At 44.8% G+C, this 20771-nt stretch overlaps 1 protein-coding gene across 2 annotated transcripts; it reads right to left on the minus strand.

The window, feature by feature from the left end:
- Positions 1-1325: 1325 nt before the first annotated feature.
- RAE1 (ribonucleic acid export 1) lies at positions 1326-17768 on the minus strand. 2 transcript variants are annotated; one of them, XM_019748575.2, is made up of 12 exons: positions 17571-17768; positions 14902-14998; positions 14238-14342; positions 12392-12484; positions 8505-8591; positions 7425-7511; positions 7233-7304; positions 6109-6216; positions 3878-3984; positions 3717-3792; positions 2943-3137; positions 1326-2441 (listed from the first exon to the last, which is right to left on the minus strand). In XM_019748575.2, exons 2-12 carry the CDS (start codon positions 14989-14991, stop codon positions 2355-2357), a joined length of 1107 nt encoding a protein of 368 aa, XP_019604134.1. In that variant the 5' UTR covers positions 14992-14998; positions 17571-17768; the 3' UTR covers positions 1326-2354. The 2 variants fall into 2 exon arrangements, with proteins under 2 accessions (XP_019604134.1, XP_074173342.1); XM_074317241.1 differs by lacking the exon at positions 17571-17768 and adding an exon at positions 16944-17153.
- Between the last annotated feature and the right edge of the window lie 3003 nt (positions 17769-20771).

Genomic DNA, 20771 nt, shown 5'->3' on the forward strand with positions numbered 1-20771 from the left:
GGACAGTCCCTCACTGCAGTAAGCCCATGCTCACATCGCCTGCCAACCCCCACGCTCGTGACAGATGGAGCCACCCTAGAGAGGGTTTAGGCGGGCAGGGTCAGCAGACCCGACTGGGGCGGGCACAGGCACGGGCATGCACACAAAGCACATTTCCATGCTTTTTCCAGGACCTGCCCCCCCTAGAACACGGGGTCAGACCAAACATGACAGGAACGGAGACAAGCGCTCCTGAATACAACTCCTAAAGCTGAACACGTAGTCCTCTCCACCCGTTCGCGTCCACACTCAATAACCAAGAAAGTGGTGTTACCAACACGGAGGACAAAAGCCTGGCAAAACCAAACGGAAGAATCAAGTGAAAGCAAAATGTGGACCGTAGAATCCAGGTGGTAGGTGTATGTTCGCTGTAAATCTCTCTCTTCTGTACGTTGAAAATTCTCATATGTTGGGAAAACATAAGTGAACCACCTAACACGTCTTTTCCATGAGGTTTGGAGCCTCTGTTCTATTTTTAACTGGGTAGCCAGTAAATTTTTAAAGGCAGAATGACCTCACATTAAGTCAGGATTACACTTGTTTTTGAAGTAGATGCCATCAGACTTACAAACACCTATTGAGCACCTGTTGTATGCAACATACAGTATGGTGCCCTTAGGGCACGGAAGTTGAAGATGGAGATTTCAAGACCCCCTAAGCCTTAGGAAACATGAAAACAAGTATCTTAAGAAGTTTAGTGATTTCCACAAATACCTTCTGGCTCATCGCTTTAAGCTCCTGGTGGGCAACGAGGCGCTCCCTCACTCCTGCTTCTGGCCACAGGAGGCCAACCTGAGACTTGGGCAAATGTTTCAAATTTGCCAATTCCATAAACTATCCCCTTGGTAATGTGGCAAGGCGCAATCATGGTAAAGAACACTCTAAAATCCTCACGACTTAGATTTATTATTTTGTGGTCATTTTCAACCATAGCTTGTAAAAAGAATAATGACGCTAGGGCTCAACTAAAGCTGTAAATCTATTCCCACCTCTAACGAAAGCTGGTTGCTGAGACAGTCAAGCTTCGCTCTCCTCACAGCTCTTTCCCACTTGCTCTATCTACCTGGGCAAACAGATCCCAAAGCCACAGGGCTGACTCATAACGGGGAGGGGAAAACAAGCTGTAAACAATTACCTTGAAAATTCAGATTTCTTTTTCTAACAGTACCTGCCCTTTTCTCTCCCAAAAATAACTTTTCAGGCTAAAAGACAGAGCCAAAGAGTTAATGGGTCTGAATTCATTTGTGATCCCACTACCAAAGAATTTAAACCATGGAGGCAACCTCTTCCAGCAAAACATTTTATTTTCATTGCTTTTTGAGTAGGAAATACATCTTACATTATCGACACCAGATTTCCAGACTCAGCAAGTTACTTTACATATCAGCCCCGAACGGTAAAGCATAAGAAGCATTTGGGATCACAGGGTAAGAACACAGCAACAGACTCAAAAGTCAAACATGAATTAAGCCGAATTTCATTTGGTACTTACCAATCAGGAATTGTAAATTACATGAACAAAGCAGCACCCCAAAACTACCACTACCGGGGGCACAAGTAAAGAGCACTTCCCATGCCAGGAACGTGGGTTCTGACTTGAAGGCCACACAAACACGCCCAGAGGCCTGTCCCTCAGCACAAGGACACTCCCCATTTCAGTCACCAGGAACAGCTGCCCAGCGTAGCCAAAAAGCACCGGGGATGGTGGAGACAGGAATGAAGGAGGGAAGAGAAAACCGCACTCAAACCGCCCACCAGTGGTTGGAGAGGTTGCTAGACCCCGCATGTGGTAGAGTCACAGCTCAGGACTCCATTTCCTAAGGAGCAAGATCTCTGCATTTCCCAAAGGGCATGAGAAGTCACAAATGAAAACCCAACAATGCTGCAGCACATGATGGCCCCTTCAGGGCCTACGGGATGGGCGGGAAGATGGACAAAGGGAGCTTAGCAGGCAGCCTTCAGAATGCTTTATTACAAAGTACAGTACAGGGTTCATGAAATGTTTCCCAGCGTTCTCTAACACAGACATTGCTGAACGAAGCTCTGTGAAATCCTGGTGGCCGCCCATGAATCTAACTTCTACAAAGACACCACCCCCCTGAGCTACAGAGGAAATCTGTATCGGGCAGTGGAATGGAGAGACTAACAGTTGCTGCGGCCCGCTGGGCCCCTGACTGCTAAACAGTGCCATTGTTTTCCCCAGGGGCTGAAATCCACATCCATGGCTGACAACCCTCCAAAAGCTGGGATCCAAATTCGTACAGATGAGGCAGCGTGGAGAGCAAACAACTCTGACAGCCCACCAGTCTCCGCCATTACTTCTTATTCCTCGGTTTCAGCTCTTCAGCTGCGTTACGCAGGAAAATGTAATTTTTCTTTTGGGGATTATAAAATTCATGTCCCTAAAGGGGGAAAAAAACACAGTGATCTTATTATGAAAAGGCAAAAGTTAGCATTTTGTGGGCACTTTCTGTATGCCAAGTCCTGTGCTACAGGCATGAAGCAGAAACCTCTCTGAAGGAACTAAACAGGCAGATGGAGAGGAGAGCCAGAGGGTAAACAAAAACTTCAGTCCTCAGAGACGAGCCTGAGGATTTGGTGGAAATCTGTCTTCAGTGTCCCACCTTGGAGGAGTTTGTCTTTCAGGTGTTGACTCTTTTTAACCTGCTGCCACTTTCGAGCCATGATGGCTGCCCTCGGGGAGCAAGGCCCCTGGGCGCCGGTGGGTGATTACCTCTGACCTCAGGTTTCCCGGGACAGGAGACCTCTGACCTCCCAGGGGCAAGGGCTCCTCCCAGGGCGAGCTGCCCCACAGACCGAGCGAGAAGGGGAAATACGAGTGAGTGGTGGTTAGTGTGCCCGCTTGTGCCCATGAGGGGTGCAGTGGGCCCGGGGACCCTCACCTTGGACCAGTCGTAGCTGGAAGCATACGCAAATATGTTCCCATTGTGATTGAAGCAGCAAGCTGATATCGGCTGATCTAACTGTTCTGAAGTTTTTAGTTTTGTTCTGGCATCTTTGTCCCAAAAGCTGAATCTACCATCAGATCCCACAGTTGCAAGCGTACCGTGAACAGGATGGAATGCGATTCCATTCACCTGTAAAGATTGACATGCATGATGAAAAGTAGAGACAGGAAGGAGAAATCCGTTTGGCCAACGTGTGCTTCTTGCTTCAGTTAGGAAAGAGAACGCACGGACAGTCCTGTGGTCCGAGCTGGCTGCCTGCCGAGCACAGGACAAACCAGCCACGCTTCCAGACCAATTGCCAGCCCAGAACTGAATCTTGTCTCTTGGTATGAACGTGAGTCACAGAACTTAACAACTGTGCAGTTAGTGACACCATGGCCCGAACCTCAGGAAAATGACATTTTCTTGCTTAGCAAACAGAATTCTCGGTTTTTATTAATAGCTAAGTCTATAAACTGTCTACCAGCACCATGAAGGAGGGGAGACTCTCCTCCAAAAGTCTGAAGCTTGCATTCAGAAGCAAATAGAGAACAAAGATAGTCAACATGTTCATAAAAACAGAAAACTGAAACCTACAGTATAAGCCATTTATCTCCAGATGAGAACTCACTTGATGACACAATGATTTTTTCTGATCCCGTAATGACTCAGCTTCCCCTCCAAGCCTACTTTCTGCTGCATTGTCAAGTTTAAAGTTCTAAAACATACCGCATAGATGTCCTGAGGGGCTGAAGTATTGGTTCCATTAGATCGGTGACATTTAAAGGTAAAGTTATCCTTGGCACTGAAAAACAAAGGCCCAACTAAGTTTTCCTTTAAAAAAACAAAGCCTCAAGTGAAAACTTGCAAGCTGATCGTGTCCCACTTACGGATTTGGGGGGTTGATGTAGTGAATAGCGACTCTCCCCTCGATACTTCCCAGGGCAAAACCAGTCGGCTTGTTCTGTTTGTCTTTAAAAATAGCTACGCATCGATGCTAGTTTAAGAAAAACAGAAAAGTATATTATCACAATGTAAAACATAACATTTCATCACTAATTTGAAGGTAACTGATTTTTACCCCATGTTTGGGTTTTAGAAGAACCAGAAACGTGTTACTCAAATGTGATAAAGAAGATACTTCTCTTCCTCCACTAAGCACTATTTCCTAGTAACTGTTTAATAGCCACTTGTATTCAGCCACATGATTTTATAGATAAACAGCAGAGCACATGCTTCTACCCAATTGCTCGTTCTTCCTCTGCCACCCTCTGAAGGCCTAGCCATCACCCCAGCAGCGCATCCCCCTGGGACCTCCACCAGTTCCCATTTTAGCGCTGGCACCTCGTGGGGAGCAAGACATATCGTTCTGATTCGCAGCCCACCACTGACTAGGTGGGCGCCCTTCATCAAGTCACCCCGTGTTTCTGTGCCTCCGCTTCCCCAGCAGGAAAGTGAAGTAGCGTCTGCCTGGCGATCACAGGGGAACAAAGGTCAAGTGGGTCAGCGGCTGGGCCAGCACTTTCTAAACCATGAACATGTTATGCAGATGTGACACTCTGCCCTTGATCCAACACTGAGTCTGGGGACCCAACGGAGGGTTTCCTGGAGTCTACAAAAGACCCCACAGAAAGCCCACGACCCAGCCTCCTGGGGCAGAGGAGCAGGGGCTGAGGCACACATGGGTCCTCACTTCTGCCTTCTGGCCTAACCAACATGACCACCTACTCCCCAAACTGGGCATTTTGACTCCTGTGAGTTCAGTCAGGTACTGGGGCAGGACCAGGGCCTGGGGGCTAAACCACACTAGACGAAGGTGAAGAGCCATTTCTGTTATCATGATGCCAGAGCATGCAAATTTCCTATGTGGAAAATTGTACGCTAGTTCTCTTTGTGGAATATTTGCCTTTTTTTGTTTTTTTCAATAGCAAGCCCATTACTTCTGTGAATAAAGAAAACATTAACTAAGAGACAAGCGTCTCTAAGTTCTTAGAGGATAGGAGGAACCACGGCTGGTCGAGCTGTGCCCCCCAGCTCAGCACAGCATCTAATGCACAGACCAGGAACCGCACAACTCCAGGGGTGCAACTTACAAGAACATAACTATACAGTGACCCTATGCGAAGACTCATGGCATCCGTCCCATAACTAACGAAAGGCCAGGCTGCCTAGCAGGGGTGGCAGGAAGTGAAGCCAGACTAGACTAGGTCTTATCAAGGAGTTTGGGATTTACCCAGAGGGCAATGAGCAGTCAGTACTGAGCTGAGAGCAGGGGTGCGGCAGGTCCGATGTGTGGTTGTAAGAGCCCGCTGACTCCTGTGGGGGAGGGAATGGAGCAGGGCACAGGTATAAACTCTTACTGTCACTCAACTGTGAAGGGAAAAGAGGATCTAGTGGTACTGGAGGAGGGTGCAGGGTCAAGAGAGGTTTGTTTTCATGGATGAATTAGACTTGAGCATGTTTCAGTGCTAATGGAGAAGTACGAACAGGGCGAGAGATTGAAGATACAGGAAGGAGGTGGGTGATCAACAGCCTAAGGTTCCCGAGAGGGTCGGGGGGTGGGGGTGGGGGTCCCACCACAACACTGTCTTGGAGAACACTGTCCCACCGAACATGTGGGAAAGGGCAGGGAAAGTGCAGGTGCGGGCAGCTTTCTACTGCAGACTCAGCAGGAGGAAGAGGAGGAAGTTCCCGACCACCAGCTTTTTTTCTCAGTAGGAGCTGATCTGCACTGAGACACAGGAGGGAGTGTCTAGGAGTTGAAGAGACTAAAAAAGACCTAAGAGTCCATGGCAAGTGAAAGACTGAGCCGAAGAGGAAAACCTAGTGACCGTCTGGACATGATGAAGGCACAGCTGAAAGCTATGCATTTATTCACAATGGAACCAACCCACTGAGGCGCAATTTTCTTCCGTGGCATCCAACTATCCAGGGGCAAGTTTGGGGAGGACAGGAAAGGGGGGCTTATCTAGAGACAGAGAATATTCACTCACTAAATATTTGTATCCTCAGAGTCACTCCCTTTGAAAACACTTACAGGTGTTTAAAAGTACAAGTTTACTCCACATGCAGGCGTATGACAGGTGCTACATACATGCTTCTTGATTGGCTTATGACTCACCTGATGTTTCAGTGGAGATTCTATCCTCCTGAATTCAGAAGGCTGGTTCTCTAATTGATAAACAATCAGTCCCCTCTCTGCAGTTGCCACCACGGCCATAGGATATATCTAGGACATGGAGGAAAGCAGACACATGCTGGAAATAAAGGACTGTGCTCTTTATTTTGTATTATTCCCATCCTCCCCAGCCAGAAGTGTGCTTTTTTTATACCAAAGCATTGGATCAACTTTTTAGAGTCACAAAAATAAGCCTGAATTTTTTCTTTGTTTAAAAATCCAATGTTATCAACATGTTTCATGAAAACCTAGAGAAATTGTATTTGAAAGTAGAAGATTCATATATTTTTACTTGTTTTTTAAAACTATAAAATATGTGAATACTTAGACGATATACTATTACGCTATATTTCACTCCAGTCTTTTTTCTGAGCATTATACATACATACGTGTATATTTTTACGTAACCTGTATCATTAACTCAGAGTGTGTATTCCAAGAATACTAGTAGTGACCGTCTGACAGTCTCTCCAGTGAACCTACTACAGAGTTCATTAAGCCATGTCTGTCTCGTTGTCCCATGAAATCATGTCCGATGTTTCACTATATTACACATAACAAAGACCATTTGAATCTTTATTTTTCTCATGACACATTCCTACCAGTGGAATTACTGGGGCAGATGGTACAAAACTTTAAGCCTTATGACTAAACAGACGGAGAAAGTTCTTCAGTTTCTCTCCCACTCAGACAGTCCCCAAAGATCTAGCGTACACCAGGAAGTTACTGCTCGTTTTCCTATAGCCGCACGATAAATGTCACATACTGATGGCACATAGCTATCGATATATTAGGTTGGTGCAAAAGTAATTGTGGTTTAAAAGATTAAAAATAACTGCAAAAACCGCAATTACTTTTACACTAATTTAGTATTTGAAAAACAAGTAACCAAAACCCTTGCCACCTAGTTTTCAGTAATTCAGGAACAAATGCAGCACACAATTCTCCTGCTTTGAGATGACTGAGGCGATGAACTACACCCCATGCAGCTATTACTAAAGTCGAGGGATAGCATAAAAAATGCTTTCATGTTTTAAAGGAAATAGGTATTGTTAGCTATTCCTTACCACGTCAGCACAGTAACACCTTTCAGGGAGTTGCAAAACCATCATTGGATTTGATGATCGCGTATCCCAAAACTAAAAGAAAAAAAAAGCCAGGAAGTGAACCCTCAGAGCTAAAGCCCACAGAGTGGAGTAAATGCAGAAGTGCCATCTTGGCTGGGCCATGCGGTCCTCAACAGTGTGTAGTATATGTACCTTCAAAGTCTTATCCCAGCTCCCGGTCATCACACAGCTGTAGTTTGGTGCTTTGATCCAATGTATAGTTTTAACGGGAGCATCATGCTTTCAACAAGACAAAACCAAAACAGATGAAGGTAAATGTAACAATGTGCTGAACAGCTTTAGTACTGAAAATCCAAAGAGAAGGCACTAATTTAAATATTGACGTCATACCAAACAAAAAGGAAATCTTAGCCCTTCCCCATGAGCAAAACATTCAGTGTAACATGAGAGCGTTTATCTACCTTCCGTTCTCAAGTTTGATTTCACCCATAATTAACTAGCATATGAGTGAAAGTCACCCCTCCCTAGGGAGATGCTCAGAAGTAACCAGCAGGGAACTCCACCACCGTTTACTTCCTTACTGATGTGACATGAATCCACAGATCAAGGACATGCTTCTCACACACAGCACTGTGCTCTAGAGCATGTGGTGCCTTCCTGAGAATGTTTCGGTTCCACGGGCTACTCCTCAGCAGGCCAGACGCTGTGGCTCCAGGCCCGCTCCGCTTTGCTACCTCCGCCTTCCTCGGCAGCCTTCACACAGAACCTGCCCGCTGTCCCTGAGGAGACTCTCAGAGCTCGAGGGGCATGTGGAAGGGCTCCTCTCACGGCTGTACCTCTCTCCCTAGTAGCAGGACCTGGCACACAGCAGGCATGTGTTCAATCCTGGCCGGGTGAATGAGCGACCAAACGCGTCGGTACAAGGGAAGCCTCTCACGGCTGCTGGGATGTCCAGCACGTGAACGCTGAGGGCCACCTGGAACATCTGTCTTTTACAGATTTAAAGTCACTAACTCCTCATGGTGCCATCCTCACCCACACGGAGTGGAGACCCAAGATAAAACCATCTGTGAAAGACTAGTAGGAATGAGAACGGATACAAATCTGGTGTTACTTTTGTATGAAAGGGGGGGGTTTCTGGTATACTTAAATCTAACTGATAAATTTGGTATAGTCAAACTGATCTTTTCTGTAATCGAGAATTATAGTTATAATTGAAGAGTCATCACAACCCCGGGCACCAGCCCTTTTTAGAGGGCAAGTTTCTATTACCTGTGCAATTTGTATTGCTTGGTTACTGTTAAGGTCCCACATTTTGGCAGTTTTATCACAAGAAGCCGTAAATACTTTGCTCCCATCCTAAAATGGAAAAAATCTGTTATTCTAAGAAAAAGAAAATCTATATGCATATTTAGATGTTAGGCTGAACATATTCAGGCAGGTTTTGTTCTGCAATTTTTATTTTTCCAGTTATTTGAGGCTACCATATTGTAAACTACACTGTTACATACAAAACACATTTTCGGCTCTATTTTTTATTATTTTTCCAAGAGATGGTATGTAAACAGGATAAAACAAATTCAAATGGCACTTAAAAGTTATATAATGAAAACTGTCTCTCTCCCACCCGACCCTAGCTGTCCTGTCAGAGGCAGTCACGGGCCACTGACATATCCTTCAGGAAAAGACTCTGCATATCGTGTATCTATGTGTAGTACCAGAGGCCACTTAATTTTTTTTTTTTAATGTTGATCAATTTCAAGCCCTCACAAAAGTTGCAAAAATAAAACAATGAATACCTGTAAACCTTTCATCTAGATTCACCAATTATACACATTTTGCCACATTTCCTTTCTCTCTATACACACATACATCTATACTTGTTAGTTTTGTTCAGCTCCATATTAGCATCATTCCAAAAAGCATGCAATAAAACTACACTCACTGTGTAATGGTTTGTAAAATATTCACATACAGAACTCATAAAGTAGGTCAGACAAATATGAAGTACAAGATAATTATTAAAAAGTACTAAATGGAAAAGTTTGGACCAGTGGTTGGCAAATCTTTTCTTAAAGGGCCATTTCTTTAGTAAATATTTAAGTCTGTATAGTTCTCTGTTGCAACTCCTTAACTCGGTCACTACAGCTTGAAAGCAGCCATACACATTATGTGAATGAATGAGTGTGGCTGTGTTCCAATACACTGTTTACAAAAATAGGCCATGGGGCACATTTGGCACCGAGGCCATAGTCTGCTGACCGCTAGTGCCAACTATTTCATTTCTGGTTCCATAGCTCAAAGATTGACCACCATCCTCCCCTGTCAAAATATTTCTTCCCATGTGAAATCACCAGTCTCCATCTGAAATAATACCTGCTTCTCCATTAATGAAGTTATAAGGATGTCCTTGGAAAGATACTCATGTAAGGATGCTGGCTGAAACACTGGCCTGAGTCTTGTTATAAAATACCGACCCTCCCAGCTGTGATCAGCACTGTGATGGGGGTTGGGGGGAGCAGCACGCCACATCCCACTGGACAGAGAGAGGCTAATCTGTCAACAGGCCGACCAGGCCAGAGAAATGCTACCTGTAAGTGCTCACCCAGCTGCTCTGAGGCCGACCTGCTCTGCCACACAGCAACCGTGTCCTTGGAATCCTGAAGAACCACTTTCACCAAGTTAGCCTTTTCTGCCCCAAAAGGAACTGTGGCTCTTTGGTGCTTCTGTGCCTTTACAAACGTGGTTTCCTCTCCTGGAATGCCCTTCCCCCTCCCCCAGGCTAGTTCATGCTCTTCCTGGAAGCCGCTATGAGGGAGGCTGTCCAGGGCACGGGCTCTGGAGACAGGCAGTCTGGGTCTGGGTTCAGCCATTCACTTGCTATGTCCCTCAGGCCAGTACCTAGGCGCTCCGTCACAGGCACCATGCAGATTAGGTCTGGCTGTCATAGACTGCCACTCTCTGAAATCCTTTTGTGTTCGCGTCTGTCCTGAGAGCACGAGTTCCGCGAGCACAGGACTTACCTACTTTGCCTCCTGTGATGTCCACTGGATCCCCAGTGCTTTAGCATACTAGAGGTGCCTGCTAACTATTTGTTGAAATAAAGAATGCTATTATCTGTTGTAGTTATTATCTTCACTTTATATGTGAAGAAACAGATGCAGAAAGGTGATGTACCCTGCCAAAGTCAAAACGCTGGAGGAGATAGAGCTGAAATCTGAACCGAGGCCTGGACTGGATGAGACGATGCTCAAAAAGCTACAGGCACGAGGTTCCCTTTTCTCTCAACATTCCGCTCAATTCTTGCCCTTTAATGAAGCGTTCACGGCATCCTCCCCAAACTTCGTAAGCTGCATTCATTGTGTAAATGCCAACAGCCGCTCAGTAACATTTGGGAAACAATCCCTGTGTCACTTAACTCTGCTTCTTATCATACTTTATCAGAAACTTTACAATTCTGATCTGCCACCAGATCAGCAAAGAAAGACAGGCAAAATAAAATAGCAATATTTAAAATCTATTCAAGTTGCTATTTTCCCATATGTAAATTAAAAATAAGTTTTATCTGTAAAAAATGCATCACTTTGCATGTTTTCTTATATCTATTATTAGTGTCATAGTAACTCGATCAGATACGTCAGGAATACACCTTACAGATGATAAAAATGCCTTAGAGAATCCTGTCATAGCTAATATCGTAAAGGGAGAAACTCTGGCTCCTAAACTACCTCAAAATGTTTATAAATAGAATCAGTTTTTATCAATAAGCTAAATGAGACTGCATAAATACATGCTGTAACTTAAAATGACAAGATAAACTAGAGCAGCTTGGTGTCTCCCACAAAGTCAAACACAGAACTTACCATAGGACCTGCCAGCCAACTACCATTTACCCAAGAGAAACGAAAACTCTGGTTCACAGAAACGCTGTACACAAATGCTTACAGCAGCACTATTCAGGATGATCAAAATGGGAAACACCCCAAAGGTCCTTGTACTGGGCGGTGGTGAACTAATGGTGATACTTCCAGACAGCACATACCGATCGGCAGTAAGGACAAACTATGACCGACACCACAAGCTCGACGGGTCGCAAATGCGTTTTCTGAGTGAAACAAGCCAGACTCAGGTTACACGCTACAGGATTCTGTTCATATGACATTCTGATAAAGGCAAAACTACAGGGACAGAAAACACATCAGTGGTTTCCAGGAGCTGGGAGTTGAGGAGGTATGACTATGAAAAGGCAGGAGGGAATTTGGGGACTAATGGATCTGTTCTCTATTTTGACCACAACTCTACGCACTTCTCACAACTGAAAGAATTATACACTAGCAAAGATTCAGTGTTACTGTTTGCAAGTCACATCTAATTAAGCTGACAAAAAATGCCTATGAGGCCCGGGAGGGACCTTGAGGCTTAGCCTCCTTTGCATGGAGGTACATCTATCTGCCACTGACTGTCAGTCAGGCCCCTTTGTTTTCTCACTGCTGCTGGGTTCAGCCACCAGGAGGAGAAGGGCTGGGTGTCAGTCCCCCCCGCCGCCCCTGCCAATAGCTACAGCTTTTCCTGTGGCTTGCCATAGGTACTTCACTTTCTCTATTGGTTTCTCTGTAAATAGTCCTTTCCTTAACTTCTCCTCAATCAACAATAACACCAACACAAAAAAGGAAAGAAGGAAGGAAGGAAAGAAGGAAGGAGAAGCGAAGCACAGAGGCAAATAAATTTGAACATGTTCACTCACATTGCTGATGTTCAAGGATCAGGGAGGAAAGAAACCAAAAGACTTCAAATGTTTAACAACAGCAGATGGTCATTTTCACCCCCTACGATTTATCTTCTGAGATAGTACATTTTAAAACAACGTAAGCCCATGGCATCTTAAAGGTAGGAAAGGTTTCAAGAAATCATCTGATCCTTCATTCAGGGTACCGTGCCAATACAATAATGGATTTTGAAGTAAGAAAAGCTTTCAGAGAGATTAAAGCTAAAGCTACCACATGAGGAACATCAATAAACTGCTGCATTTACATTCAGAAGCTTAGAACTCCTGCAATGTGTATACAAGCTGTTTGTGTTTTGGATTACATAACACCAGAAAATACACAGCTCTTCTGAATCCTTCACAGAAGAAAACAGAAGCACGGAGTGAGACTCACATCGCTCCAGCACACGTCTAGCACAGGCGCAGAGTGCACCTGCTGGGCTTTTGGTATCGTCTGCCCACTGTCCTGGACTTCCCAGCAGCGAACCTACAGTAAGACAAATTAATGCCGACACAGAAATTTAGATAAAGTACATGTATTTAACACCTAAAAACTAATGGGGTACAACTGAAATACACATGGACTTCTCTTATCAACCTAAGTATCTAACTTCAAGAATAAAGCAATTGAAAAGTATATGCAAGTAGCTATTTTCCTATTGTTATTTCTAAGCCATTAAACCAGATTCTTTTGCCTTCACCTAACATTGCAGATTATTTTCTCATCACCGCTATGAGCTATACCTATCTGCTAAAGTAGAATGCCATCCATTACCATTCAGAGAATCAAGACCGAAGTGGAACTTACCTTTCTTCTCAGAATACTTTACTTTGACTTTTTATATCATCATTTTCCTGATTATAAAAGTAATGCATTTTAGGGACTTCATAAATACAAGGAAATAAAAACCACCTTCCTCCCACCTGAAAACCAGAGTTGATAGTTCAGTGTGCTTTCAGTCCTTCTATGCACATATATTTTCTTCAAAAACTAGATTATACAGTATCTTCACTTTGGTAATTGCAGCTTTTCTCACTTGCATTAGTTGCCAAAAAACATTCTTCTAACATTTTTTAAGCAAAGAATCAACTGAAGTCTCTCCAAAAACTACATGTAGAAACCAAACCTGCTCAACCATGACTACCTTCCTTCCCCGCTGTTCCCCTCCCCAAACCCCCTCGCTGCACTGCTGACTCCCGGTTGCAGAAACTTTCCCCAAAACTATTAAAATGGTATTCCATCATACGGACATACCAAAAGTTACCATTGCTAGTAGATATTACAATTTTCTAAATTTTCACACATGAAGATCTTTTCAAACGAGGCAGTTATCGGGTCGTGGCTAGGAGCAGATTCCCAGCCAACTGTGTGGATCAGCATCCTGGCTTTGCCACTCAGACGCGAGCGCTGGGCCAGTTACTTGACTACTCTAAGCCTCACGTCAAGTTTCATAAGCTAGAGATGACAGTAGGTTCACAGTGCTTTAGCTGCTGTAGAGATTAATCCAGTTACACACAGAAAGTACACACCAGAGCCCCTCCTCAAACACCAGAAGGGGGAGTCACTGAGAGGGTATATAAACTTAAGGATTTCTGATAAATACTGCCAATTACCCTTCCGAAGAGCTGCAGCATTTTACATAACTAACCAGTAGTGCACGTCAGGCTTTAGCTTATCCTTGCCAGCACCAAGCACAAGTCTTTTAGATGTTTTATTTTTGTTAAGTTGATAGAAAAAAAAAGTCTATCACGTAAATTTGCGTTTATCTGATTGTAAGTGTGGTTGAATGGTTCAAGTTTCACGGGCCCCTTGAACTCCTTTTCTGAAGTGCCCCTTCAGATCCTTTGCTGATTTTTCTACCAGCTTTTATCTTTTTTTGGTACACTATGATTTTTTTGTCTTTCTTTTTTGTGTGTAACAGGTAAGAATAATGTCTGTGCAGAATCTGTGCTATATCTAAACTTGAAAAAGTTTAACATATGCCTGAAGAACACTTCCAGGATACCAAGAAGGAAAATTTGCGTATACCACCACGGACAACATTCATTCTCAATGAACACTACATTTGATTTGGGAATACACTCCAAGATACTGGACAAGAGCAGGAACGTCTAGGAAAGGGCCAGGAATAACTTAAACTCAGCTTCATTTGCTGGGCAAGGATGGCGCCAAAAGGAAAGCTAACCTTGCCCATACGAAAAGACAGGACCCACGGAACACGCATTTAAGGGGCACTTACATCGTTAGCCCACGATCCTGCGATAAGAAAGTTCCCTGGCAAGGTTGGTGGGCTAAAAGATAGACAACCAATGCTGTCCTCGGGAGAGGATGTGACTTCAATATCCTGGGAGGGAGAAAGCCAATGTTAAAATGTATGCATCATCACAATTTCATTCAAAATTGCTTTCTTTCTCACTGAACACCTCAGAGTGGACTTTCCTTGTGTGCTCAAGAACTAACCGAATTAGATTTGTCTTACTTTGACAGAAAAGGAAGTGAAGAGACCAGTGAAAGTGCCAGCACTGCTGGGACTAGAAGCAGTGCTCTGCCTGAAATGCCCACACCCGCGTTTCCAGGCGACGGCCCACCAGCGCCCTCCTGCCCCAAAGGGATTCATCAGAGGTATCACCTGCCCCCTGCCCCGGGGAACTTCTGATTTCAACAGTGTGGGCCGGGCCCTGGGAACCTGCAATTTTAACAAGCACCTCGGCCGATTCTGGTGATTGGGAAAGTCAGGGGGAACAGGACACTAGTCCAGGGGACACAGTTTCTGTGCTCCAATGTCTGTGAAAGCGGCTAGACAAAGTTTCAGAGCTTTCACCCAAAGGAGGCTCTCAGCTATGTCGGTGTTTCCCGCGGTCACTGCCGGGGGAAACTCAAGCCTGCGGAGCCCCCTCTGGTACCTTCATAGGGTTGTGGTTGTCTGTGGTTGTGCTGCCAAACATGCTGGTCCCACCAGTTCCAAAACCCGAGGTTGTACCAAACAGACTCATTTTGACCCTAAAAAAGAATGGACAATATTAAGGACAGGTCCTTTCTTAAGTAACAAATATCACTGAGAGGCAATATAAAGCTAATTAAAAGTTACAGAAGGGAAATAAAGTCTAAATGGCTTGATGCCAGGTCTCTTTCTTTTGAAAAGCTCTAAATACGCGCATATGCTAAGCAGAGTATTTTTTAAAAATATACTTTCTATTTTAGAGTAGTTTTAGATTTATAGAAAAATGTAAATGTAAGCGAGTTCCCATCCACCCCACATGCAGTTTCCTTTTCGCATTTTCCATTAATAAACCAATATTGACGCATTACAGCAGAGTACTTTTTCAGTCACCAGCTAGAAAATCAATTCGCTCATTCTTGACACAGAGACACTAAGCTGAGCACCAGAAACACAACAGAAAGCCAGCCGAAGGCCCCATTATTCCAGGGTCCCCCTTAGTGAGGGTCCACTTTCTTCTTACTATTTCTGCAGGATGGTTTCGGTCAATATCTCCGCATGATGTTATTATACTTACAAAAGCAACCAGTCCTGGCTGCGATTCAGCAATTTCTTTGCAGGAGAAATTTTAAAAAGTAACCCAGTCTGGTCTGTTTGAGCACCAAAAAGTCTAGACATTTACCAGCAAGAATCCCACTTTGAATTTTTTCTTGAGCACGCGGTCTGGTAGGCCTACCAGGGTTTGGACCATGCCACTCACCAGAGCTAGGCCCCTATTCTCAAGAGACCTCATTTTCCTGTTCTGCAAACACAGAATATTAACACCTTCTCCAGGGGAACTCAGATCCAATCAGATTATCTATGTAGAAAGTGCAGTGTCTAGGCCAGAGTGTGTACAATAAACAACTTTCCTTGCAAGGAGAAAGTCTATGTGTTATAATACTGACGACTCACGTGTTGATGCCACATTTTCATTCTGTCATAAGTTACCGTATTTTCACACGAACGTCAGTCACCTCTCCCAAAGGAGCCCAGGAGCTGAGTGACACTCACTAACAGGGTAGCATCTCTAAAGAAGACAACACAGAATGGGGAAACTGCTAGGATTTTAGGAAAGGCATTTGAATTTCCCGAGCTTCATGAAAAATAAGCAAGTGCAGACATACTAGGTAAACGCAACAGCTATGAGCACATTAATATCTCAGAAAGCGACTTCGTGAGGACGTAGTGCTTGCCGACTACCTCTGTCTTGAATGTTTCAGGAATGTACTCGAAATACCAGTTAACTCATGAGCAAACAAAGCAACGACAAGGATTCTGCAATCAGAGCGCAGGGACTAGCCAGATGTATGGTTTTGGACAGGTGACTTAACCTTGGTTTTCTCATCCACAAAAACAAGCACTAATGCCCACTTCACAGGGGCATGAAAACCAAGTGAGGTCACACACACAGTTCCCCCTCTTCAGCCATCAACCCGGCAGAGAACATTTCTGCCATTAGCGATGGACTCAGGGACGAGCGAGGCTCATTCAAGCACTAATCGGCCTATGTGGACCACGTGTTATGCAGGACGCCGGGAACCCTCCAGAACTTCAGAAGACGCCTGTCTCCAAGCCACCCAACCTCGCCTCCCTGAACACCAGCCACGCTGGCTCTGCTGGCTTCCTTTCTGCACGTGAGCGCAGCAAGCTCATCCCAGCCTTGGAGCATTCGCACTAGCTGCTCCTTCAGCCCGGGATCCTTCACCTGCCCCCAAGCCTCCAGCGGTCTCGGTTGGCATCTCCAGCTCCCAGTGGAAAAAGTGCCTCCCAAGAACTTGAGATAGAGATGTTCTAAAACGTGGTGATGTTTACACAACTGTATTTTCAACTCCCCAAACTCACCAACACGTACACTACAAACGGGTTACAGCAGGTACGTTACACTTTAACAACGCCGTCAGACGTCCCGGGGTGTTTTTAAAGCCGTCTCTTCAGAGGCTTCCCCGCCTTCCTAATCTAACATACCCGGCTTTCCATCGCATCCCCGTGTCTCCTTCACAGCGCCCGTCTCCATCGGGGATTTCTTGTTCGCCATCAAGCTCTTCCCCAGGACAATGCCAGCTCCCAAAGGGCGGAGCGCGGCCTGGGCGCTTCCCTAACACACACCCGGCGCTCAGCACAGCGCCTGGCCCCGGGCGGCTGGGGTTCAACACACACTTGCCTGCGGGGTGGTGGAGGCAGCGTGTACATGTACGTAACAAACACCTGGCGCACGGAGACACAAACATAGGCTTCGTTTCGGAGAGTGGCCGGTGCCACGGAGGAAACTAGGCAGCCCGGCTTGGAAAGACTCAAACGAGACGCCCTTCGGGAGAAGAACGGTCACGGAAGGTCTCCGAGGAGGTGGCAGGTCGCTGCCATCAACTCTTGTGACCCTTCCCGGTGCCTCACAAGAGAAACGAGAGGTTTTAGACCCGAGGTGACCGCGAAGGCCCTTCCAGCTCTGACGTCACTCCCAGGGGCCACTAACGAAGCTCGTCAACAGTCCGGCTCGCGCCCCAGTACCTCGCTGCCGGGCGCACTCGACCGAGGGGACCCGGCCTCGACGGCGCCATGGCGGCGGGTAACGGGAGAAGGCGGTGCGGGGCCTACCTGAGAGTCGCGTTGCGGCGGGAAGCCGGTGGCAAGGAGTGGGAGGGACTCGGGAGCCTGCGACGCCCTCCGGCGCGGAGGAGGCGAGGGCGAAGTGACGCGAACCAGAATCTTGAGAGGCCGAGGTCTTCTCACGCCGGCGGAGGAAACGGTCCCATTCACCGTGGAGACGTCGCGCATGCGCCTCGGAGCCACTTCCTGTCTGGCCCGGAAGGCAAGGAAAAAAAGGCTCTTCCTGCCGCAAGGCGGAGGCACATGCGCAGAAGCACTATTGACGCCGAGAGGAAGTCCTTCTGCCAGCAGTTTGCGGATTGGTCGAAAGTTTACATTGCTGAGGGTCCGCTTTGATAAGTCCTCATCCTCGGCTGGTGGAGGGTAGTATTTTCTCTAGTGAATTCAAAGTCAAACAAAACTCTGATCGCCGTCAAGTCAAGTCCAAGGCCATCCTCTGAGAAGTTGACAAGACGCTGCCCGAGTTCCTGCCTTGGCTTCATTGTTTGCGAGTGGGGTATCGTGAGCCATCCGGGGCTCTCCGGACCTGTTTCCAGCTGTAATATGGGGATAATGATGCCTAACTTCCAGGGCTGTTCTTAATTAGTTTCAAGTGAAGTAACATACGTGAAAGACTTTTGCTAAGTGTAAGAGAAAAAAAGAGGAAGGCATCTCCTGAGATACATGCACTGGATCTTCCCCTTTCCTACTCAGTGTGGTCTGCATACCAAGAGCCTTGATATCTGCAGGGAGCTTTAGGATCCGCGGGATCTTGTCATAAAAAGCATATTCAGTAAGTCCAGGGTGGACCTGAGAACCCACATTCCTAGCGAAGTCTCCGCTGGGGTTGCTGGGCCACGCACCGCAGTTGAGCACCAAGGATCTGGGGCAGGTATTTAGAATCACCTAAGAGAGCTTTTTAAATCTCTGATGCCTGGGCCTCACTCTCAGATTCTGATTTAGTTGACCTGGGGTGGAGCTGAGGGAATTCATATTTTTTTAAGGCTCCCAAATGATTCTAAGATGCACCCAAGATTGAGAACCTCTAGTCTATATAATAATAATAAAAGTTATTTTGTTCACTAGATGACCCCCTCCTGAAATTTCCAGAACAGTCCTATAGTTGCTATAATCTCCATTCTACAGACAAGGAAGGTGAGGCTGAGAGGTAACATGACTTGTCAGAGATCACACAGCTGGTAAGTAGTAGAGCCAGTGAAGTGGGTCCTGTGCCTAACTCTTCTACGAGCAAAACCCAGCAATCACCTCTGACACGGATGCCCTCCTCAACCACACTTTCACCCATTCTCTCCGAAATGGATCATCTCATAGCATCCTTCCTTTAAGCTTTCCAAGCTCTCTCAACGCTTATCACATTCTGCCTCATAACGTAGTGTATTTGCCTCATCTAATTTCCTTGATTTTAAACTTTGTCTTACTCCCATGTATACCCTTTGCAGCACCAAGCAGTGTCTTACGTATATTCAGTGTTAATATTTGTTGAGTTATATTGTTCTATGCCCGAGGAATCTTCCAGATGCACCTATTATGATGCAGATTCTTGTATAAGCTTACTTTAACAAATCTTTCTGCTATTTAGGGTTCTGTTGAAAAGCTGCTTTTGTAGATACTGTCAGTGGAACAGCAGCAGCCGCATGCTCCACCAAATATAACTAGCATCCCTTGACTCTTTCTAAAGGGTGGTATTCACACACACGCTTGACATGAATTATCTCATTTAATCGTCACTCTATAGAATAGGTACCATCATTGTTATTCCATTTTCCAGTCCATAAAACCAAGGCCAGCTGGTAACTTGTCCCAGCCACAGGGGCAGTGAGTAGAAGCAGAATTGGGATGAGCAGCCTGTCCCCCAAATCTGACTCTACACCTCCACAGATGGTAGATTGTGGTGAGTCCTATTTTCTCCCCCTAGAAACAAGAAAGGGAATCGCTACAATCTGTGCCCATGGCGATGATTATTGAGCCATAGATTATAGGTGAAAAATTATTAAAAATAATTAAAATTAAGTTTTGGTCATTGCACTGGTAAACCCCTCTGCAGTTTTTACACACGGGATGTTTATGAATGACGACACAGTTTATATTCCATTTCTAAGTGAATAGAAATGGAATATATTTGTAATTTTCCATCAGTTCCTTTTCATTTATAGTGATCTTTATTTCTGAAACTTTAATAAATTTTTAAAATATGTTGTTTAAAGTTGTGTAAATATTAATAGCCCGGTTGCAAAGAAGCACACACCAGTGTTGCTTTTAAAGGAATTGGGGGCATCCTAAGCTGATGATACAAAATGGATTCCTGCCAAGGACTCAGTCTCACACAGAAATCCTGTTTTCCCCACCCTCTTTTGTTGTGTCTCAGACTCTTTAACCCCATTCCTTAAAACAGTGACTTGAAAATGTCTTAAAGAAATGTCCATCCCAAGTAATGGGAGGAGTTGAGAGAGTAGTAGAGCTTTTGCCAGCAGAGGTCGACCTTGGCTTATTTTTACAGGACCATTTTCTTGTGATCCAGATCTTTACTAATGTTGAAAAAAATATATTTTTTAAAATGTACATGTACATGTGGCTTTGCTTTGAAAGCATTTTTTCTTTTCAGCACCACCGAACAGATCTCTATATCAAACAGTTCAACGGAGACATTCTATTAATTGAAGTCAGATAGAAATCCTGGAGTGTTTTTTGCCCATTTGGTTTTTTTTCTCCTATGAAATCATGATTTCTGAAATCACTTAGCATCATCATTGATGAGAGTTAAATTTCCCAGAAACCTGGGGATATTACATAAGCTATTTGATGAGGTTATAATTATGAACCCATAAGGAAGAAAGATACTCTGAACACCTTCATGTTGCACTAGTTTTTGTTCACTTTAATTAAAAACAGATTCCAATCCAAATGTTCTTTCTTGATTAAAATTATGTAAATATTTAAGATAAATACAGTAGATGATAGTAGAGGGGATAGCTGTTGTCAGTTGCCATTTTCAATAGCTGCCTATTTTATAGTAATCCTTTTTAGTAACAAACCTTAAAAATTAGAATTCTAGATGATTTCCAAATAACATTAATTTTTATTAGCATATAATATAGTGTATTTTTCTCTTTCCACTTTCATTTCCCAAATACATGAAAATTATTTTAAGTAAATTTCCAATCATAAACTTGAGGTGAATTTAATTATCTA

This window comes from Rhinolophus sinicus, linkage group LG13, assembly GCF_036562045.2.
Source record: "Rhinolophus sinicus isolate RSC01 linkage group LG13, ASM3656204v1, whole genome shotgun sequence".
NCBI classification, from domain to species: Eukaryota; Metazoa; Chordata; class Mammalia; order Chiroptera; family Rhinolophidae; genus Rhinolophus; species Rhinolophus sinicus.